The sequence below is a fragment of the Vanessa tameamea genome, chromosome 12, assembly GCF_037043105.1.
Source record: "Vanessa tameamea isolate UH-Manoa-2023 chromosome 12, ilVanTame1 primary haplotype, whole genome shotgun sequence".
In the NCBI taxonomy this organism is placed as follows: Eukaryota; Metazoa; Arthropoda; class Insecta; order Lepidoptera; family Nymphalidae; genus Vanessa; species Vanessa tameamea.
The window spans coordinates 10,607,159-10,630,671 of NC_087320.1; the positions used below are offsets into that span (position 1 = coordinate 10,607,159).

Genomic DNA, 23,513 nt, shown 5'->3' on the forward strand with positions numbered 1-23,513 from the left:
CTGATCGTTATAAGTTTCACAAAAAAAAATTACAATATACCTAACTGTTTAGGCAGTTACACAAAATTGTTTTCTATTAGGCATAGGGCGTAAAATGTTTTTTTGGAACTGCCATATTTTCAACGTGGCGAGGTTCAACTCTTTCAGTTTTTATGTGCCCCGTACACACAACTTGAAAGGTTCCTTAATTTATTGGCTCTTGCAACTGCTCGATAAGTATATATATTCACGATTTGCGCAATGACCGAAGCACCGTGGGCGACGATTCCATTAGAGCAGATGCAGAAGCGCGAATATTGTAAAAACGGCCCTTTAAAGGTGTACTTTAGTTTGTATGTAATATTGGCTAAATAATTAACCAACTCGCGTGGCTTTTTTAACGCTATTGATACTTTTCTTCGAGTAGCTAGAGTAGTACATATGTACATGGGTGTTGGTAATGCGTAAGCAAAAGAAAACAAGCACGTAATAAGGCAAACACAGTTTTGCAAATTTATTCCACATATTAACTGATACAAGATTGATACAAGTCAGAGTTCTAACAGTATGGACATGCTATGTGGTCGAAATACAAAAAAGTTTAGTACAGCGATAATAATAAACATTGCAGAAATCCTGAACTTTACATTACTACTTCTTCACACTAATGTATTTTAAAGGGAAATATGTAATAAAAATAAAGCAAAAAACTAAAGCAGGAACACAGTTGGGAAATGTTATCGATTACAGGTGTTTTTTATTTTAGCCGTAATTGATAGAGTCGTCGAGTTCAATTCATTCCATAAATTCTTTCTCGTGTAACCTAAGTTGTAAGTTTGTCAAAAAACAACAGTCAAACTCCTTATAATATAATAATTACTGCTAAAATACACATCACATCGCAAAATGCGTTCGCAGGAATAAAATATATCGAATAACATGTATTAAAAAAAACAGACAGTCGACGGGTCGGCGACCCGACGCGCGACCGCAAACAGGCAACCGCGGCCGCGCGCCCTCACAAAAATAAAGTATATATTAAATATATACGGCTAATACGACAGTGAAAACATAAGCATAACGGGAAACTTACATTCGAAACATTTCATAACGTCCTACTTTAAGATTTTTACGGAATCGTCGCGATACAAAATCGAAAACGTGAAAATCAAATAAAAAAAACACATATATAGAAAAAAGTGGAACGATCCCCCCGCTAGGGCGGGCGGACCGGGCGTAAACGTAACCGTGAACCGCTGCGGAGCGTGCGAGGCGCGGTGCGCGGGCGAGGTGCTCCCCTGCGCAGCTTGTAGTGTCTCCGGGACAGGGGCTCGCGCGCGCGGCGCCCGGCGGCGGCGCGACGGCGCGGCGGCGGCTAGCTGCCCGCGCCCGCCCACCCGCGCGCCGCCGCCGCCGCCGCGCCCAGCCGCCGCTTGCTCTCCCCCCCAGCGTTCTGCTGACCCCCGTCGTGTTTACGTTTACCTGCAACCGGACCCACGGCCTCACGTCACCATCTCACCGCATTTGTGCAAATCAGTACAAACCATCGAATCGGTTCAGCTGATTTTAATCGATTAAACTTTTGAAAAGTGATGTACTACTTATGTAAATTGGTCAGTAACAAAATGATCTAATAATTTGATATTATTCACTACACAGAGATGAAAGAATACATGATACCATTAAAATTTTCTAGTAAAATACACAAATTAAACGATATAATCTTCCACAAACTTTACAATTTAAAAAAAATTTGGACTCGCAAATAGGGTGGTCTAAAGTTTGTGGAAGACCTATGCAGGAACAGGATAAAGGAAAGGAAAGGGTGGGATAGTTACCGATAAATATTTAAGAATCCAGATTACACGCAAACCATTAAACATGCTGAAACGAAATAAGTTGTATCAGGTAGTGAGCTGATTACAGTGGCCATCCGAGAGAGTCCAAATTTTTTTTAGCAAAATTTTGAATTTTGTCTATTATATCATTACTGTATTAAATCTATTCAAATGTGAAACAATACAGTAATCATAAGAAATAGGGTTTTTTTTTAATTTAGTTTGAGCAGAAATTTTTAACTTAAGCTAATTAAAGATTGGATCAAAAGAAAACTCTTACCCTTGTTTTGAATTTAAGGTTGGGTATAATTTCATTTTTAAAGCCCTTATAACTAATAGCTTTTCGTTAGTCTATCTATGTGGAATAGTTCAAAGATATATTCCATATAAAATGTTAAGGGAATAAGCGGTAATAAAAAGGAAGGACAATATTTTGGTTAACAATTCTAATGGTAGCTTTGTAAATACAAAAAAATCAATAATTATATATCAAAACTCGTATAATATCATCTTAGATAAGACAAAAGCTTATACGAACCTGGTAAACTTGGCTTGGCGCGCGGGTTGCCACGCATGGCGCTGGGCGTGCGGCGGCCACGAGCGGCGCGCCGCGCACCACCACGGGCCCCAGCCGCGGCCCCGCGCCGCGCCCAGCGGGCGCCCGTCCCACATGACCCAGCCCCCTGCACCCAATTCACTGTTACCCATCTCGTAATACCATCACCCTCGCCTTTCGTTTGGTACCTCTCAAGTTCGACACTATTAACCGATTGTTGAATTGCAGAGGAACAAGTTGGCAAATTATATGATCATGCATGCTTTCGATTACGACAGCCTTCGTATCGAATACAAAAGCAATTATTAACTAATCATATATTTTTTATATGATCGAAATTTTACTAGTTGTATGGTTAAGGAGCAAAATTTCTTTATAATTAGCTCTTTCGGCATATTATTTAAAGCGACATTTTCATTTTACTATGACAGCGCAGTATTATTACTAAATGATTTATCGTGCCTACCTCTGAGAGTTGGTGTTCAAGACCCTAAAAATAATAGAAAAATGGTTTTCAGGATGGTTTCAGCCCCTGGGTTTTTGAATTACAACGCTTCAAAAATGTAAAAAAAAATATGATATAATCTCTAAATAGAGGACAGATTAAATATATGAGAACTGTGATATTCGAACATTAGCATTATTGTTCTTTTTTAATAATGCTGTTGCCAAAAATTCGTAGACAATCTTCGTTCTTGCAGAGCCCTGGATATCTGCTTCGTGGATTTTTCGTTGAAGGATATGTTTGGGCATCAGTGGCCGGTTCTTCTCGATAGAATCTACATTTCGAACCGGTGATAGCACTTAATATACTTTGTTAAATGACGATTCAAAAGTGCTCGTAAAAGCCTCCTTGAATAAAATATATTTTGATTTTTGATTATTATTATTTTTTGAGCATTGAATGCAGACATAAGCTACTTATTAAATTTAAATGTAGTTTATTCTCTAGAACGCTGTAATTCAGCGGATCTTAATTGACTAAAACAAATCTATACCATTAATATGAAACTTGGCCAAATCATAATTTGATATAAATGTAATTTAATTGTTGCGAGCTCTCTAACCAATACACGTATCAAGTTTTTTTGTCAATGTCACATATTTTTTTAATAAAACATAATTATAGCATCAATTTGCCATCTCTAATCATGCACGTTTGCATCTCGTTCTAATGAAAAAAAAACTGAGAATTAATCGTGAAATTAGGCAGGTTGAAACGATAACACTTGAGAAGTACCAGTCTGAAGTGAGGGTATATGATTACAAGTTTGGTAACATTAATAAACATTTTCATCAACAGCCACCATTTTTGTTCTACAATCACTAACAATACTCATCTATAAGACATCTAATTCTACCAAGACACTGGTGACTATTGATGATTTATAGATAATAAAAAAACAACGAAAAATAATCTATAACTTTAAATATATTTTTATAGATTAAATGAATATTTTTTGTCAAATTAATATTAAATAAAGAAGCGCACTGTCCATCGATGTTTTATCAATGAATATTTAAAATCCAGAATTCTCAGAAAGGTTTTGAAAACCAATCGATGAACATAGAATTCAACACATAATCATGACATTGAGAAAGTATTTGGTAAAAAAAATAAATCATAAATACATCTATATTTAATATATATATATAAAAGCTTTGACAGTGTAATCAAACGTCTTCCATATACATAAAAATAGTTTACATTTGATATCGTAATATGCGTCATCTGAGAACAATCACACAAGCAATTGTATTTGTTACTAATCTTCAAAAAAAATAATGTGTGAATATTCTCGTCTAAATCTAAGACATCATGCAGCAAATAAATAACTGCTTTAACTATATAAATATGTAGATATTACACGAGATACAAAATATGCTAAAAGTATTCATGGATATTTTTATCGATAATTATGTACTAAGAAACAATCAGGTACCTACTTCTACGCTACGAGTAATTACTCACATACTTTACGAGTGAAAATTACAACAGACTAAGGTTGACAGCTAAACGCAGACAAACAACCGATGTAAAGTACTCATAATTGTCTATATAACGCAGACGGGTACCTGAATGCCTCCAGTTAGATCGTAGTAAAGCGAGTTGGGCCCGAGAGCGAGCTCGTCGTCCTGAGTGAGGCATTTACCAAGCGGGTCAGTAAGTCTTCTTAACATATTCTCTACCTCGTTACAACAACGAGAAATTTAAAAAACGTTACACGGGCTGTCCGATTTACGAAAACGACATTCCTGATCTAAGAGATATGCGGGGGTGGCCAAGCTCCAAGCGTGTTATCGGGTTAGTGACAAAGCGAGCGAAGCGAAGCACTACATGAGGAATGGTAAGCGCGGGATGATGCTAAGCGAGGCAAACGTGTAATGGCAACTGAAAACAACAGGGAGAGGTGAGTCGGGCGCGTTAGTCGGAGTGGCCGCAGCCATGCAGACCTGATGGTGCGATCGCCGACAGCCACCCCGCCCCGCCCGGCCCCCTCGGCCCGCGCGCCCCGCACCGGGCTCCGTGTGCGTGTGTGCAGTGTGCACTGGCCAGCAGTAGCTGCGCACTGCACACTGCACACACGCGGTGCCGGCGCGCCGGTGCGGGCCCGCGCCGCGCCCCGCCGCCGCTATCGATCACCACCGTCAGGCCTACACACTACCGTCTTTACCGAGTCACTGACTCCATTCTAGGATGGGAATCAACCAAAAATAAAACAAAAAATGAAGAGTAGATGAAAAATTTGGCAAATCAAAAACCGAAAGGTAACAATGATGAGTACAGCGTCTAGTGACTAGTAAAATAATATGATAACATTAGTTAGTGTGTGTGGGACCCACCGGTTGCGCTCTGTTGGGAGGCTGGCGGACGGCGGACGGTTGCGGTGGCCCCGCGTAATCAAAATAGAACTCATCGTACCGGTAAAATGGCTCATTGTAGCCACCTCGGTAATCCCCGTACCCGTAATAGTCGTAATCATAATCTATAAACACACAACACAGGCCTTTTAGAGGCTAAGCTAAACTAACGCTAACTTACAAGCTACCGTAGGCTGGCGGTATCCGAGCCTCTGCAATACTCGTCACCGGGCAAACATTTACATACGAATATCTCTGCTAGGAGGCTGTGCACACGGGAACTCCACCTGCTTCCTTAGCTCACTCACAAACCGCTACGCACTCGACGTAGTCAAAATTATTATCGACACACGGAAAAAACATGCATCTTCAAGTGTCTAATTTTCATCTATGGCAAATATTTCTCAAACATGGATTCTTATGAAAACAAACAATTTTGAATTTGGAAAATGTTTGGTTGCTGATTTGCATTTCTTTGTCCCACCACCAAAACCTATACTGAAAGCGATGTAAAACAGATGATCAAGTTGAAATCTCAAAGATTGCTGTCGAAACGCCGCGGTACCAATGACAGTGATTACATCATGTTGAAGCATGCACTCGGGAGTCTGTTAAGGTTGTTATTACATAAACAAAGTTTAGCCCTCTCGTATACACGTAGACTTCACTTTAGAACAGTGTTTCGTTTCTTCTACGTCTTTAGTCCGAAACCATGCAGAACCTACTTAAACCTAGCTCTCATTAATTCTAGCCTATAAAATAGCGTTATGAAACATGTGAGTCGGTTCGCGATAACACACTGAAAGTTATTTAACATACTCTCCGTGACTTAAATCGATAGCAACGGAAACTACAGTGTGTCATCGCAACCTTATTTGTTAGTAGGGGATCAGTAGCAAAGTTTGCGTGTGCGCGTGGAAACCACACCGTGTACACTTCATGTATGTGTGAAATCAGATCCTTTCAAATCGAGTAACAGTGAAAAAATATTAACAGTATTTTAATTGCTACAAAATGTATTTTTTTACAAATATTTCTTCACTCTTCTCGCCCTTGTCCGAATTTCGAGCTCGCTAGCTAGATTGACTTTTTCTGATGATTTAAGTATTATTTTGCCTTTAAAATGATTTTTGGACTTTAGTTTTACAATTAAGTGGTTTAGTCTCTTTTATTTTTAGCAAAAACAACAAATATTGACCGAAACAATTACTACGATATCAAAAACCTAGAGATCATTAAGTTTTAGTAAGATGTCCTTTTTATGCTTTAAATTATATTTAAAAAAATGAAGATAGATTTGTTCACAGAAAGAGATATTTCTAAGAGCATTCCCTTATAACATGTTATGGTTTGATCAAGGCCAACGATTCAGCTTCACATCAATAGATGTCGTCAGAGGGGTCGGAGACATGTACACAAGTATAGTCACAAAAACGCAGGTGTGAATACGGCAGGTGGTAATCTTTTATAAGAACATATGACGTGACAGCAGCTGGGACTATCGCAAAAAAACATCTGTTCGAAGAACAAATCTCATACTTTTGTGAATTTAACATACGAAAATGAGATGACGCGTGCGAATATCGCTCCAAGCAGAAAACTCGTCGGTCAGTCCCTCGCGTGCCGATCAACCACGACCATCGAAAACAATTCTAATGAAACGTATGTAATCATTTCGTTCAACCGAAGTCATCGAAAAGTCGATCTATCAAAGCGAACATAGACGCTTGTGTGTGGTGTGTGGTGTGTGGTGTGTGGTGTGTGGTGTGCGGTGTGTCGGGGCGCGGGCGCCGTACTGACCGTAGTCGCCGCGCGCTTGCGGCGGGCGCGGCTGCGGCTGCGGCGTGCGGCCGCGCAGCGCGCCGTGCACCGGCGAGCAGCTGCACCAATCAAATCTGACATTACACAACGATACGTTACCCACCGCTAGCTACGCTGGCGCGGCGCCGGCCTCGCGTGGGCGGTGCTCTCGTTACGTACTCGACCGGCGCATTGTTCGTTAGGGGCTCGTTTGTCTTGCGAGTGTCTCGTTATATTCTAGCACGACTTTACCGTTAGATTTGAAAGAAACGAGAGAAACGAACAACGTATAAGCAAAACTTAAAAAATATCTTCTCAATCAAATATTAAAGTTAGAATTGGCTCTAATTTGAAAACTTTTCTTAATATCATAGTTGTATTTACTTTGTTCTCTAAATTTTCAATAACTCGGTCGGTCAGGCCGACGACGACGCATACTAAATAAAGAGGCAAATATTTTATGAGAGCAAACTAATGGTGAGTAAAGAACGAGTAATCCTATTATTTCTAAAAACATTCCCCACGAAACATTAGATTCCCATGTTTTAAATGATTAATTGAATTCAGATCTTTCACTACCTACAAATGTCTAAAAGTGTCTTAAAATTAAAACTCCGAGACGATCTAAATAAATGTTTCTATATACCTAAAATACAATTCTAAAATAAAATAAATTAGAGATCTTGTAGAGCAGTCACGGTTTTCATAAAATAAAGAAAATATTAAACCTTTACATAAAATAATTTATAAAAAAATATACTAAAATATTTTCTTGGGCTTCCAGTCCAGTTAAATTTGAGTATACGTGTACACCCTGCTGCTTTTATGCTGGACCTGTATTTAGCTCTACAAGGAAGGACACAGGCCAATATTCTGACAATAAATGATCACCTTTAATTCTACCAAATACATCTATTAGACGTACCATACAATTTAAGAATTTAACACACATCAAGGAAAAATCCAGTATCTAGATGTAAGGTGTAAAATTGAAATATAAGTCGAACTCACCCGCCACGGCCGTAGATCATTTGGGTCATCCGACGTTCACGCGCACGCAATATTTCCTCTTTCTTCTTCTTGTCTGAAGGGGGTTTCGCCAGCGACACCTCCAAACGAGCGCCGCCCATATCTTTTCCATATAATTCTTCCATCGCCTGATATGAATGAGTATTACCAATTTATAGTTATTTGTATCTCCTTAGGTTACTTTTATTGATGACATCATTTATGATCCAGGCTGCGTCTCCACAAAAGGAAAATTAGCAACTTTCATCATGTCGACACTCGTCGGTGACAAGTATTTTGTAATTGGTTTTTGACAACAAAAATCGTTAAAATGTGGAGTTATTGTTGAACTTTCCATAGAATTACGATCAGATCGAACAGGAAACTACCAATTTCAGTAAAAACATAATTTAACCCTTGTAAGGCGTTACTATGACGGATGCAAATGTCGAAATTGATTGTTACAAGCGATTGATGGCTAAACTAAATGATAGAGAAACTTTTTTTGAAAACTACTAACTGCAACTAAGTTTTTGATCAAATCAATAGTTCAAAGATGTAATGGATAGAAATAGGAGGGTTGTTTTAGAATAAAAATAATGTTCAAAACTAAAATAAAAAATAGAAAAATTACACATTTTTAATTACCTTAACAGCACAATCTCGGTCTTCAAAATGGACGAAAGCATAATCCTTAATCTTCTTGACTCGTTCAACGGTCCCGTAACGTTCAAATTCTTCTTTCAGCGCCTCTTCCGTTATTTCTTGGGTCAGGTTTCGGACGTATAACACCTTAACCTGTTCAAATATATATTTTTTATACAATTTGTTGTTAATATTTCCTATTCTATTTATGAATCGTCAAGCGAACGACGATTTACTTACTTTACTCATAGTTTGCTCGTCGGGCTCTTCTTGAGGATCAGCCCAATCCACTATAATATCACAGCCCCATACCTGCGAAGGATCATTAGACTATTAGAAAAAAAAAAAACACTGATATGCAAATAATATTTCACGGAAGGCATGTATCGTACTAAAGTAAACAGCTCACCTTTATTCTACCAGTTCCAAGTCTACGCTTAGCTAATGACGCGGCTTTGTGAGACTCGTATTCCAAAAAACAAAATCCTCTATTTTTCTTCTTATCATCGGGCGAACTATATATAATTACTTCTACGAGTCCGGCTGCAATCATACAACTCAAATAAAACGCCACGAAGGGGCCAACGAGCGTGAAAATTATAATATAAAGCTCCCTCCAACCCTCGCTTAAATTCAATTTCAACGCTACAAAATATGAAGCAAATCAAACGATATTCCAGGAGAACATATACGGTACTGAAGAAGTCTAGAGAACAACAGCAAGATTCTCCAGTCATTACCAGTGAGCATTCTCGAGGCGGAGGCCAATCGTCAGGTTAACACTTCGTTTGCAATCTACTTCGCGAGAGGCCGCGAGGCGGCGCGAGGCGCGAGACGCGAGGCGCGAGGCGCGAGGCGAGGCGAGGCGCGAGGCCGCCCGGGCCCGCCTCGCGCCTGGCGCCGGCTCGCGGGCCCTCGCCAACTGAATAGCATTTATTATGAATTCGACAAGGACTTACGTGCGTGCCTAGTAAGCTCCTCAAACAAATCGTCCCGATCTCGATTCTTAGGGATATTTCCCACGAATAAACGATGATTGTTAAAGGAAACCGTTACGCCAATCTTTTTCCCCTTTCGAATTTCATAATCATTCAGCTGCAAGAACAATTCGAGGGAGAATAGCCAATGGCCCGGGCCGGAGCGGCCGCGGCCGCCCGGCCCATGACTGGAGAGGGACGCGGGACGGGCGGCGGGCGGCGCGGGACGCGCGGGACAAGCGGGACGCAAGCGGGGCACCCTCAGCGGTCCACACCAAGCCCCACGCACTCAACCCAACAACTATCAACTCTTTAAGTCATTCGATTGAAACTTTACCTGTTAATTTACCAAACTCTTCCAGTATCTCCTCTTTGCCTTTAGACTTGGGAATGTTGCCGACGAAAAGTCGCAGATTCGGAACGCTAATCTTAATTCTCAGAGTCTTCCCCGGTTTTATTTCGTGATTATCGAGCTGTGGGAAAAATAATAAGGGAAAAATTTTGAAAAATGGGTTTCGTTTCGGATTCGTTCTGGCCGAACTGCGATCGCGGTCGGTTCCGATATCGGTCGAGCCGGCGCCGGTTCCGGCGCTTGATGAATTTAGCACAGGTCTGCGACCGCGGACGCGACAGGCGTGAGCGATGATGTCGGTTAGAGCCAATTGTGATGAGTTAACTGTACTTTGGATGATAAGCCAAAAGTGTTTTACGGAGCAAAGAGGAGAGCCTGAGATATATTAAATTCTCAGCCGGAGAACTTTTTGAAGCCAATTGAAAGTTAACCCTGTAAGTGGACCGTTTGATGAAGTGAAAATAAAAAAAGCGAGTACAAAGTGTGGTGGTAACAAAAAAAAAAATGAAAGCAACTTAAAATTGAACGAGGTGCACAGTAAAGAACGGGATGATATCTCAGGAAAAGCGAGGCTAGATCAGATTACAGGTGTTATGTTTGCACATTTAAACAAATTCAGTGATTACATTTATATGAAGAGGTGGCCATATAGATCGTAAGAGAACAACTTCAACACAAAGTTTTAAGTTACATATTTGAGAAGTGGAACATCACAATAGTAATGCAATTCTCGAATGCAAGATATTCGTTAAGAGAGCAATGTATAGGACCACCGCCAAGGGAATATTAATGACATGCTCTTTAAATGATAAAAGCTTAATATCTATATATCCCAAGTGTGACTGTGAATACGTATATTCATCAGGCAAAGGATAGCGTCTTGCAAAAGTACCGACGAGTGATTACACTACAGTAGTTTTGCAAGTGACGCCACAATTTGAAGACTTCGGTTGTGGGGATGAAATCATCATTCAAAAACTAATTACAATTATTAATAAAAAATAGCAAATTCTCGATACTGAAAATTATGACTATTTTGAAGTGATTTTTTCAAAAAATTTAAATTAAGACTGAATAAAGGCTTTAAGGTCCGATTTCAATGGACTTATAATGTTTTTAACCGAGTTAAGGAGATATCAAGTAAAATATTATAGCAAGTTTTGTATTTCGTGCAATTGACTCAATATTGGGACCAAAATATATTATTGATGATTTCATCGAAACATATTTAAAATATACAAATGTACGAAGTCGCCAAATTGCGGTCAGCTAACGTGCTGTGATTCAGTTATTTTTCAAGGATTATACTTAAACATTCGGCGAGTCACCTGGAAAGTAGATGTCAAATTAGAATTTAGTTTCACTTTGATTCTTCACCAATTAAACAGATGTAGGATATATCATTCAGTTTAGACACAATTTAGTGTTACCAATTAAGTTATTTCATGTTTTATGTTCTGCGATAACACTGTGCAAGATATGCGTATCGGTACAGATGTGCTTTAACATCCATATTGTTACGAAGGTTTGTGGCAACAAATGTTTACATTCATAAATAATTACTACGTCATATAAAGTCTAGTACTAACTACGTCCGGAGTCTCCCGACTCGCAACGTTTCAGGACTATCTACAGATTGCAACGAAATGTCTAATATTATTATTGTTAGATTAAATTTATTTATAATTTATCGATCGATACAATATGTATTCAAGGCTAGATAAAACAGTGTACTTATCAAGATGCAAAATTGACATCGAAAGCGGAACAAAATGAACGCAAATGCAGGCAAAAATGAACAGAAAATTGATATTTAAAGCCTAGTACATTTTAAACAGCGCGTTGTTGCCACCAACCTTATTCCCTCTTAGCGCTTAAACCTTACGTTGAAGCGCTAAGCGGTTTCGAAAGTGGTAATCATTGTACGACTTGTAGGACGGATCTGTTCACTAAAAATAATATAAAATCATTCATCTTTACCATCTAAAAATAATTATTACCACTTTCTAGAAACAAAAATTACAACACCCATATATAAATAGATACCCAATACTCTGAACTTATTTTTTCTCTCTTAAATTTTAAAAATGAAACGTAAAATCAACGAATAACCAGACACGTCGTCGGTCGCCTAGTACTGCTTCGCAAAAGAATAAGTTCAGCGGTCCCGGGACGGCGGCGCCGGTACCCACCTCGTGCACGGCGCGCTGCGTGGCGTCCCGCGTCGTGAAGGTGACGAAGGCGTACCCGCGGTTGGTGCCCGTCATGGGGTCCATCATGAGGCGCAGGTCCCAGATGGTGCCGCAGCGCTCGAACAGCGGGATGAGCTCGTCCTCGTACATGTCCTTGGGGATCTTCCCGCAGAACACCTCGCAGCCGGCGCCGGGCGTGCCGCCCTCCCAGCCCGGCGGCGGCCCGCCGTATTTGCGCTGACCTGCGGGGACGCTTTGCTGTCTCTCGGTTCGTGCTACGGCGGCTCTTGGGATACGAGGAGCGCCGATGCTTACGGCTAATCACCTCATATTTTAATATAAATTGAAGCAACCCAAAGATGTATTGATCATAAATGGCAGTATCTATAAATGGTGTTAATGAGGTGATCAGATATATAATGCTGCCTTCATATGTAACAGATAGAGATAAATCGGTATTTAACTAAACACCGCTAAACGTCTCTAAGTAAGGCTAACGATCTTTTATTTGATACTCTCAGGTTTTTTGCACTAAACTTGTAAATAATGTTTCAATTTAAAATATTTATAATCCCAGTGGCAATCAATTAAATTGAGTATTAAAGTCAGAATGCAACATTTTTCAACGCTTGTCACGCAATGGTTAATTATTGTTGATGCGTTGCGCTTATATTATTAATGAAATCAGTTCTCCCGTCTAATTAATTCGCTAAAACAAACAAAATACGCAAACACCGCGTGATTCATGAGCCGTTTCCTTTTCACTCGATAAGACTATTTTTCCCAAACAAATATCAAAACTATTTTTAAATATTTATATGAAAACAAAAACTAAACGCATACAATTGACAAAGTAATTGTTGACGACAGAAAGGTTTCTCCTAAATGTTACATATAGAAAACGTTGCATTCAAATATACGACTTCAAATTTTGCACTCATCGCGTTGAAAAAGCTGTATTTTAAAATATAAAAATTGGGTGTCAGTTTTAATATTATATTAAACTTAATTCTTATTAGAATATTGTTAGAAATTTACAAATCTAATATGATATATTCAGGACGAATCCATTTTAATCGACCAATTTTTTTTTTGCACTGTTGAGTTTAGTCGTACCTTTCGGTATAATATATATTTTTCATGATAAATACTATACTTTACAACGATTTAAGGTTCAACTTTTAAAAATGTTATATATTCCAGTAATCGTAAAGGTGGTCAAAGAAATCGCAGGCACGCGATCTAGTTGATGCAATCCGGTGCATGCATCTGAACTGGTTTAGAAATCAAGCCGATATTATGTTACGTTTGTATCGGATTCAAATATATACTATAATTGTCACATCGTCCGTGTGAAGATATCAAAATATTATTTCAACCAGAAAAGCACCAAGCGTTTCCAGTAAGATAGTCGAATTACTACCTAACGAATTTCTATATTTGCAATCTGCAGTAAGTTACCTACAGTACTTAATCAACATCGTGTTAAGTTATGTTGACATTATACAATTTAGCAAAATATAATTTAAGAGTAAATTTTTCTTATACATTGCAGACACCAATTTTTGAAGTCAAAACTGCTTAGGACGTGATGCCCATAAAATTTCAAGATTGATTTTGAATGCAACATTCTAAATGTAACGTGCGAGTGAAACTTTTCCATCGCAAAAAGTTTCACTTCTGTAACGTACCCTGAGTCACTTATTTTAATTCAACAATGATATAAGCTATTACTCAAGCCGAGTATCAGAGAGTTCATTAAAAATAAAAGTGGTTCCGCGTGATGCGCGCACATCTATCAAACATACATAGTAATTTATATTGTCAGTTCTGTGATATTAATACCACTGTGTAATAATGACAGCTGGTTAGAGTCCATCTTTTTATTATAAAGTTAGGCAGACTACTATATTAATAATTCATCATTTCAAAACTAAGATACGTCCCTTGAGCCTGTAGTTACACTGGCTCAGTCACTGTTTAAACCGAAACAACAACATTAAGTATGACTTTGTCGGTGCAATATACGAATAGTGGGCCACAGAGGTGTTTCCGTTTTGACAAATATGTAATTTGAATTTATCGACGTTATCTATGAACGCTTTAGGAGTGATCAGTTGAAAAATGCCGTGTCTTCAAACACACTACGAAACTATACACATGCTAAGCATCGTTCTATAGAGATCGTATGTTTTACTGTGACTATTAAGATTGTTTTTAACGAACTCACTCATTGCTTAACGTTAACGCACGACTAGTGATTTTAAATAATACAATCAACATCTCGTTTAAGTCTACACATACTGTTTTCATATGAGGTCCAAATTCCCCGATACCTTTTGAGCCAAACGTGAATGGTCACGTTTGGCTCAAAAGGTATCTATAGCTATCTATATATATAAAAGCTATCTATAATTTCTTAGATGCATAGTACCTCTTTTAAGTTTCAAGTAAATAAGTTACCTCAACTCAAAAAAGTGACTTTACTAAACAAAACTATTTCTCAAGCTATTCAAGCTTTACTCTGCGTGTTTCGAATTCACTTACCAAAATAAACAGAGCGGTAATATCGCGATATCGATAATTCTATGATTATGAAAATAATTAATTGGACAACTCGAAGATAGCTTGCATAGCGTGCGGCGTTAAGTAATAATTGCATAGATAATATTCGTAACATTTTATCAATTTGAGGTTTAAAAGTACATTTCAATAATCGGTAATCAAAGATAAATTGAGTGTACGTTTGTAACACGTTTATGTGTGCGTAAACGATAAAGAGATTAATTTTAGCATAAAGGTTTATAGTAGTAAGCATTGATACTTTTCCTTTTAAACGTTTGTTTAATACTACACATCTTAAGAGCCAGCCGTTCAAACAATATACATTTATATGAGCTGCCCGTACTGACTTAGTCGGGGTGAAACAAAAATTTTATTTACTCTTCGACTGCAATGCCATTCACCGGGTCCGATAAAAACTATCCAGGGACCCAACTCAAATACACACACACACACAAATCATCGAAATCGGTCAGACCGCTTAGGAGTTGAGTTAACTGAACTTGTAAACGATAAATATTCTGTATGTATGTGTATATGTAACTAGATACGTACAGAATATATATACATATATATACACGAGCATATGATGAGTATGTATCCTACCTGTCGTCACGTCTAACGTGTAACCGGTCCTCTCCAAGATCTGTTTGATCTTCTCTTCGTCGGGTCCTTTGACCTGGACAGTGGAAGACAGCGCGGGCGCGCCCTGCACTCCCGCTCTGCTTTTCTGTCTGGAATAACGATAGTTACACAATTATATATGTATGTAGATACGATTATACATAGATAGATAATCTTATTAGAGTCAAATTAAACGTTAAGTGAGAACCGCCGCCCCCCACCCCTACCGCAAAAAATCTTTTAAACGCGTCTTCTATTATACATATTTATAAGCAATTTTCATTAAATTCTATATTAATTGAAAGTATACAATTTTAGTTTTTGTACCTATATAACGTAAAAAATATATACATATATATCTCTTGCGTACTTGTCGTGTCTTGTCTGGATAAAATTTGTGTAAACAAAAATTATTCAATTATATTGTTTAAATATTAAAAAACATAACTAGTCTTAAAGATGATGTGATGCAAACTTTGAAAGGAAATAGAAATTAAAGTTTGAAAATATTAAAGCGAAATTGTATATAAAGCGCTCGAGGCTCGACACTTCGCCCTTATGGTATACTCGCTAACCCTTAGGACACGCGTTCACTAATTGGGAAACACTGTCTTAGTACTTATGTCTGTCTATAAAGAATGCATACGCAATATACCATCGCATACATCACAATAACACTTTTCGTTAAATAAATATATATATATATGTACTGGAAACTGATGTTAACGTTGAAAGCGATCTAAAATTAATCAGATAGACTAACTTGTGTTATTTTTATTATATATGTATATCAGGAAGATAGATGAGGAAAGGGACCATCTGATGGTAAGTGGACACGCCATAAACACGGTCACGTTAAAAAATATAAACGACAAAGGATATCAATGCGCCGTCACTCATGGGATCTAAGATATTATCTCTAGTGCGTGTCATTACACAGGCTCAGTCACCCTACCAAACAGGGGGCTAGACAAAGTGTTGTCGACAATAAGTGATTTCGAACTTCGCTTTCATCTAAATTATTCAATTCAACACGTCAATTGTTCATCACGTGATAAGTCGAATATATTTGTCATTTCCATACATTATTGATATTTCGTGTGCGATGGGTGATTATAACCCAACACGGTAAAAGAGCAATATTATTTTGTCATATTAGTTCTGATATCATGTACAACACAGTCTGACACCATTATCGAATTCTAATAAGACTAAGAAAACTCATTTGAAAAACAAAATCGAATACGTTCGAAATTTGAAACAAAAAATGAAATATAAAGTAGATTACATATTATATCAAAAATATAACAGTACCTCGGGGAAAATAATTCAATATCGAATTTATAACGTTAGTGAGTAATACTTCAATGGAATTTTTTGTTTGCTTTGTCATTCCTTGTGGCTCTTTGTACAAGGTTGCGTTAAAACTTATAGGAGCTTGCAAATATGCGTCACACGCCGCAAAGAGGATAACGACCACATGTAATCTAATCTTGCACTGTATGAATCGTCACAAAGTATTACAATTCAATATTCATTTTTCATATTGCATTTAATTACGACAAAAAATCCTAATACAAATACGTTTTATTAATTATGCTGTGTTGTATGTAATGTATGTATACACGTAAATGCCTGTCCTAAATGTTACATATTATGAAGTCACAAACTTTTCGTCATATTGCAGATTTTTGAAATTATCAACTTGTCAAAGAATCATCAACGATGCCGCAGTACGATCACGAGATGCAATGCGGCAAGTAATCTGCAATTCAACTAGATGGCAGCACTCGTTCATAAAAATCATCATTTCAATTCAAACTGCTGCAGTCCGCAACACGGCCGATAAGTGTCAAATCAATTTTTCAAGATGACCCAGATACTAATCGGACAATTTGGCCATCATCCAATATTAAGCAGGGTTGACAATTGCGAAAAAAAAAAAAATTGTACTCACCTATAGGTTTTCATGACTCCACATAAATAAGCACTTTTATTAGATACATGTTCGAGATTTGAATCTAAAAATTGTCCAAGAACACTTAAAGCACCGTCGGATGGAAATTCTTTTAAGGCATCTAACGCACGCTCGTCCAACTCTGCGTGCGCTAGCTTTCCAGTCTTATAAATATCGTCGAGCTTGCTTGCTACCTGAAAAAAACAATAATCTTCGCTTTACTCAACATCAAAGGTTCAACGGCCAAAAAGTTTAAAGATTTCGCAAGTCACTAGTTCGAACCTTCTAAACTCGATAAGTGCGAAATCGACGCCGATAAGAAATGAGACGTGAGTGTAAGAACGTGTCTTCAGATAATAACGATTGAGAGCGTCCTCAATAAAGTTCATAATTAGTCATCAAAGCCTCATAGATAGTGTGTTTAGAGCTTTATCTGACCACGGAACTACCGCGCAAAGTTATGTTACAGCCTCAATATTTGGTATAAACTAGAGTCTAAGTGTTATGATTATGAAGTTCCATTTTCGAAAACATCACTTACTTCCGACTTTTTTTTATTAAAACTTATCAAATGCAGAGAGACGCGAAGTAAGAGTGAGATGGCGAATATGTAAAGACAACATAAATATAGTCAAAGGCGACAGGCTAAAATTTTTTAACATTACAGGAAGCAGTCGTGAGTGAAGGTGAACCACTTGCAAGATTTAATACCAGTTAACCAAACAAGCTTCAGTTATAGGCCAGGAGTGATGGTGTTTCATCATTTTAATTATAGTAATTACAGGGCTAAATGTAGGATCTTTTGACTCTTGTCTAACAAATATAAGTCTTATTATTAAGGCCGTAAGGATGTCAATGGAATAACTGCATATATCAAATTTGTAATTATGATTCCAGAAAAACATAATGTATCTTTTTTAAGTTGTATATATAACTTTTTAAGTCATTAAAACCTAATGTCTTTGCTTTGCATGTTATTATAATTTTTGTATACAGATATGTTAATCTATTTAAGTGTCATGGCAACAATGTCCAATTTAAAATCCTTAATAAGAGAGATAATTTCATATCAAGGGTCAATATAGCTAGAGAAAGAGTAAATCCATTTCAAGATTATCCAAGAGAAGTCAGGTAGGTCATATTGTAATAATATTTATGATACAAGTCAAAACATTGTAGATAATTTCAGGTGTGGCAATGCATTAAGTCTAAAATATAATCCCATAAATACTTCTAGCTATGCGTCACATTTGATAAAAGAATTCCAAAAATTTGCCACCACATGTCATTCATACAACCAATTTTTTTTATAATTAAAAACCCATAAAAGACAATTCTGTCAACATATTCTTATATTTTAATTTAACAAAATATATAATAATATCTTTCTTATATGAATCTTATAAGAATTCAAATTATTTGATTGAAATAAACTAATTTATAATGTTGGCAATATTGTAAATACTTATATGAAATTCTATTATCAAAGACTAATAAAGTTGAAAGTAAAAATTTGTACTGAAGGCGGCAATTTCATTCAGTTAAAGTTTGCAAATTATTAAATTGTAACAGTTTAAAAGACAAATTTTATTATTTAAAAGTAGATCAATAGTAGCTATTAATATATACTATTATAAATAATTTAAATGTTATTATATATGGCTTTGGGATGTTTTCAAGTTGATGAACAGCGGAGAAAAACTTTTAATAGGAATATGTACATGAATCATATGAAAAAGAAAATAATTATGTATCTTAATAAACTGTTCTATAAATTATTTGAAATATTAAATACTTTATGGCCTCCTCGGATATAGTTATTGTAAATTTAATTTTTTGTTTCAGTGTAACTCGTTGCATTATGAAATTAGTAAAATTTGATCTGGACTTAAAACTATTACTAAAGTTATTTACTCTAAAAGCTTAATTATATAATATAGTCATGTTTTACTATAATAGTGCTCACCTTTGTGTCCAAGCCATATTCTATAAGTTTGTGGTAATCTGGTGTCCGGCCAACATCAGAGTCCTTCCCGGGGACCTCTTCTAGGGATATTTCTCCATTACCCTCCGCCATTCTGCACAATTATTAACTTTTTGAACACGCACTACACTCTTGCACAGCTACGCACCGACTTCAAAACTTTCAAATTAACTTTATAATAACCAGCTTGTTCTAGGTTGAGCTCTCAGAGAGCTTACTACAGAATGCAAATGATGTCATATCGAGAGGCCAAGGAATACGAAACAATGCTACACATACATCACCAAATTATTATCTTAATTTGATGACTTACAAACAACTAAATAATTATGGGAGAACAATATTTACCTTATTTTACAATTTTTTGTAATTTTGGAAGAAAATGACAACTCTCTAATTGTCCGAAAAACAAAAAAACAAATGATGTTCAAACATAAGAAACTGTGAAACAATAGGATAGTGCACTCCTCATTCCATCCGGGTAAGGCGTAATTTCAAAAAGCGAATGCGCGGGTCATCGCATTCTTCTAGTGATGTGAAACAAATTTTTGAGCCTAAAATAAAAATTTAAATTATAACATAGAAGTTAACAACTACACTTAACATAAAGGATGCGAAATCCGGCGGTCAATGACCGAAATAACACAGAGTATATTCGAAGAGAACTTTTAAATTGTTAAACACAACACTTTTTAACGAATAATCACTGTAAAAACACTTTTACAATCCTTCGGTATCAAAATACAAACACAAGTAACTTTCCGCGCATAAAACTTTGGCAAATGCGAAACTGCAATAAGTTGAGAGTGCAACTGCATTGCACTCGATAAGAACCGGCCGGCGCGCGCCTGAATTTCCAAGAAGATTCCAATTAGAATAAGCACATACGATGCCAGAAGATAGAAAACACTATAACACACAATCACTTTGCAATATAATTAACCTGGAACACTGTACACAAATATAATTACCTATTAATTTTGCTAGTTGGTGGCCGAGACAGATATGGCGGCACCGCGCGACGTCAACGTGACCGCCAGTACGGGGTTCTCATAACGACGCGCGCGGGACATGCAACGAGGAGTGCATTCAAACTTTGAAAGACAAGTAATGTGTTCAAAAAGTTGTAAAGATCTCTCTCTGTTTTCAGAATTAATGCGACCGCAGCGAGTAATGGGATATTTTTATTGCACAGAGAGTTTTTGCAATGATTGCGAATAATTTTGAATGTGAAAGAGCGCGGCGCGTCGCGCAAGGCTGCCGGCCGCGAGGTGAGACAGGCTAGCGGCAAGACGGCGGCGAGTGAGAAGCCGAGAGCGAAGGGGGGAGGGTGTTGCAACCGGCGGTGCAGGCGTGCAGCAGCGACGACGCCGCACCGAGCTCGCTTGCATACTTGCATATACACTCACACTTGCAAACCCTCTGACCTTCGTTACTTGTAAGTCGTAATCGATTCACTGTAAGAGTTTTGCCTTTGTTACATATAGTTTCTCTGAGAAACTTTAAGTAAAACATTAAAAGTTGATAACTTACAACAACTACATCGCCACTTACTAAAAAACATAATTAAAGTTTTTTGATGTGACATTAAACAAACTTTAATTAAAACAAGTATCAGTATCACCGGTTTTATCCAGTAAGATTCTCATAAATGCAGAAATAAATAAATAAATACCTAATTAGAAATTCACGACTAATAAAATACTAACTTCAAATAAAAAAAGAACTAATAGCCTTATATTCAATATTATCTATTTTTTTATTGTTCTTTTTAGATATTCTATTGTACAAAACGCATAACAAACGACTCAAAAAATCACACGGTTACTAATCGACAACGTCCAATAGTGGAACAAGGTTCATTACTCTTTGATATGGAAACGAAGGGATAAAAGAGTTAATCGCAATAACCCCCTTGCTTTAGTTCGCTTCACCTGCTGATTATTGAAGCCGTATGTATTCGCGACACATACACAAAACTGGCCTTCGTACTTTGCGTGTATGTGTAAGAAACTTGGATCTGTATCCGCCGCATAATGCATATGTGGGTAGATACTTAGATAGAGCGGCTACTGCGGGTGCCTCGCTTTGTGCGGACAGAGTTCCAAAGCGGCCCTTTCACCGCGAATATGAATCTTACACGAGGCCTATGTCGCGTCGAGAATCGCTCAGTACTTAAGACAGACTCGCTTCACAAAGAAGTCGTGTGTAGTATGTATGGTGTAGCGGCACGACAGACACACTTCCTTTCTCACATTTTCTTGATATCAATAGCGTTAAAATACAAGCTGTAAAACGAACTCTCCCCGAGTTTCCGGCGGGCTAAGTCTTCTTGAGAAAGGTTTCGCTCACCTCACACGTCTGTTTTATTCATATCTGATGAATAGTATGGCCCATTGTTCATACTTCAGCTTGGCACTAAAATAAATATTAAAATCTTAAGAATTTGCAAAACGGCACATCACTATCTTCGAAATTTGACAGATTGACAATTATTATTTTTAATTTACTTAAAAGACCTATCTTTGTCATAAATAAAGATTAAAAATAATCTAGATCAAATAAAAACTTTTCTACAAACATTTTATAAAAATGACAGTAATAATAAAAGTAAAATTATTATATTTGTAATAATAAAATTTACTGTGCTTATAAGCTTATAGTTCACTAGAACGAGGAATTCTTACTCACCGATTCTCGTAAGGACCTTAGAAATAGCTCGAATCATCCGTCACGGACGTCTATAAATATCCATTTTGCAAATATACATAGCTTCGCAAGACCGCGCTGGCCGCGCGGCGTACTACATTAGCGATAAGGCACTTAGTGCGTATTTTAAATACGTCAACAGTTCGTTGACCCGCGCCGTTTCGCACCGTACGTTGTCGAATTTATTGTGTCTGTAGATTTGTGGGTCGACCTCGACGTTGTCTCACTGCACTACCTGACGTCAAATGGAGGGCCCAGATGATGATGACGTCATCTTACCGAATCCAACTAGCCGGTGCTTCTAGTTCTAGTTAATATAATACGGTATTCACAAAACGCGTACTATGAATTATAATACTTGCCCTAATCTAACCTGTCGTTATGAATAGTAAAGTAGTGGTTCTAATCGCGAAACACATGTGTGTCGAGGTCATTGCTATTTGTTTTTTTTTTTTAATTCAAGGGTAAAGATGTTTAGTAGACATGTTTCAAATGAAGTTTTAGTCTAAAATTAATAATTTAAATTACTTATACAAAGTTATGTATTAGTATTATTAGTATTAGTATTATTAGTATTAGGTATTAAACTATTATGAGTTCTTGTATATACAATTCTGTATACGACAAATTTATTTGATATAAAATTAACCTCTTAAATTTATCGCAATAATTTAAAATAATTTTAAAATCATACCCTAAAATTGAATGAACAAAATCCTGAACTTTAATGTTAAAATGTTATTTGTACATCTTTTTTAGACTCATAACGTGGCATAGTATTTGAATACTGAATGTCACTTTAATTAAGTATGAAAAATCTAGGTTATATATTAGATATTATAGTGCCTATCTACACATAATATGTACATTTTATCTAACATAGACAAATGATTCTTTTCATGAGTTATACAAACTTTTTAAAGCGCAATTATGTCGTGGAGTCATCTCATCCCATTGTCATCGAGGTTCTCGACCTTTGCGCGCCGCATATTCAATTCGCGTTAGATTTTTTTTGCGTCTGCGCGTGTCATAGGCTAAATGCTGACTGAATTGTGAATTGATGATTGGTTTTCTACTCGCGATTTAAAAGACAGTAATTATAATGACAAATATTTTTTATTGTCTAAGGTTTTTTATTACGTTTGTTTACTTATTTTATTTTCATTACTTCTATTAGAATAATCAACACTTACTTTTTAAATAAGTTTACTGTTCTCGTTTCTAATAGTTAAGTGGTCTCTGGGATTATTACCTATTTTCTAGCTATTAAACATAGATCGACTATGAACTATGATAGTCGCTGCTTTAGTTACTAAGTACTTGAGGTGGGGTACTTTGCTAATACGTAGGTAGGTATTTATAAAATATAAAAATGTAAGTGTGTCATAACTTGTAGGTTAAAGGAGTGATGTGACTTTCTAATTTTAAAGACAATAAATTCTTTGAAAATATGATATAACATAAAATT

At 36.9% G+C, this 23,513-nt stretch overlaps 1 protein-coding gene across 11 annotated transcripts; it reads right to left on the reverse strand.

Moving 5' to 3' along the window:
* Positions 1-466: 466 nt before the first annotated feature.
* On the reverse strand, positions 467-22,267 carry LOC113398488 (heterogeneous nuclear ribonucleoprotein R). 11 transcript variants are annotated; one of them, XM_064216451.1, is made up of 17 exons: positions 22,028-22,267; positions 21,689-21,754; positions 19,319-19,430; positions 17,353-17,546; positions 15,378-15,505; positions 12,210-12,451; positions 10,003-10,138; positions 9,098-9,231; positions 8,929-9,018; positions 8,692-8,841; positions 8,047-8,192; positions 7,036-7,130; positions 5,218-5,360; positions 4,450-4,509; positions 2,356-2,500; positions 1,410-1,461; positions 467-1,343 (listed from the first exon to the last, which is right to left on the reverse strand). In XM_064216451.1, exons 3-17 carry the CDS (start codon positions 19,427-19,429, stop codon positions 1,196-1,198), a joined length of 1,974 nt encoding a protein of 657 aa, XP_064072521.1. In that variant the 5' UTR covers position 19,430; positions 21,689-21,754; positions 22,028-22,267; the 3' UTR covers positions 467-1,195. The 11 variants fall into 11 exon arrangements, with proteins under 11 accessions (XP_064072521.1, XP_064072519.1, XP_064072518.1 ...); XM_064216449.1 differs by lacking the exons at positions 10,003-10,138; positions 21,689-21,754; positions 22,028-22,267 and adding exons at positions 9,648-9,783; positions 19,685-19,890; positions 20,308-20,642; XM_064216448.1 differs by lacking the exons at positions 21,689-21,754; positions 22,028-22,267 and adding exons at positions 19,685-19,890; positions 20,308-20,640.
* Between the last annotated feature and the right edge of the window lie 1,246 nt (positions 22,268-23,513).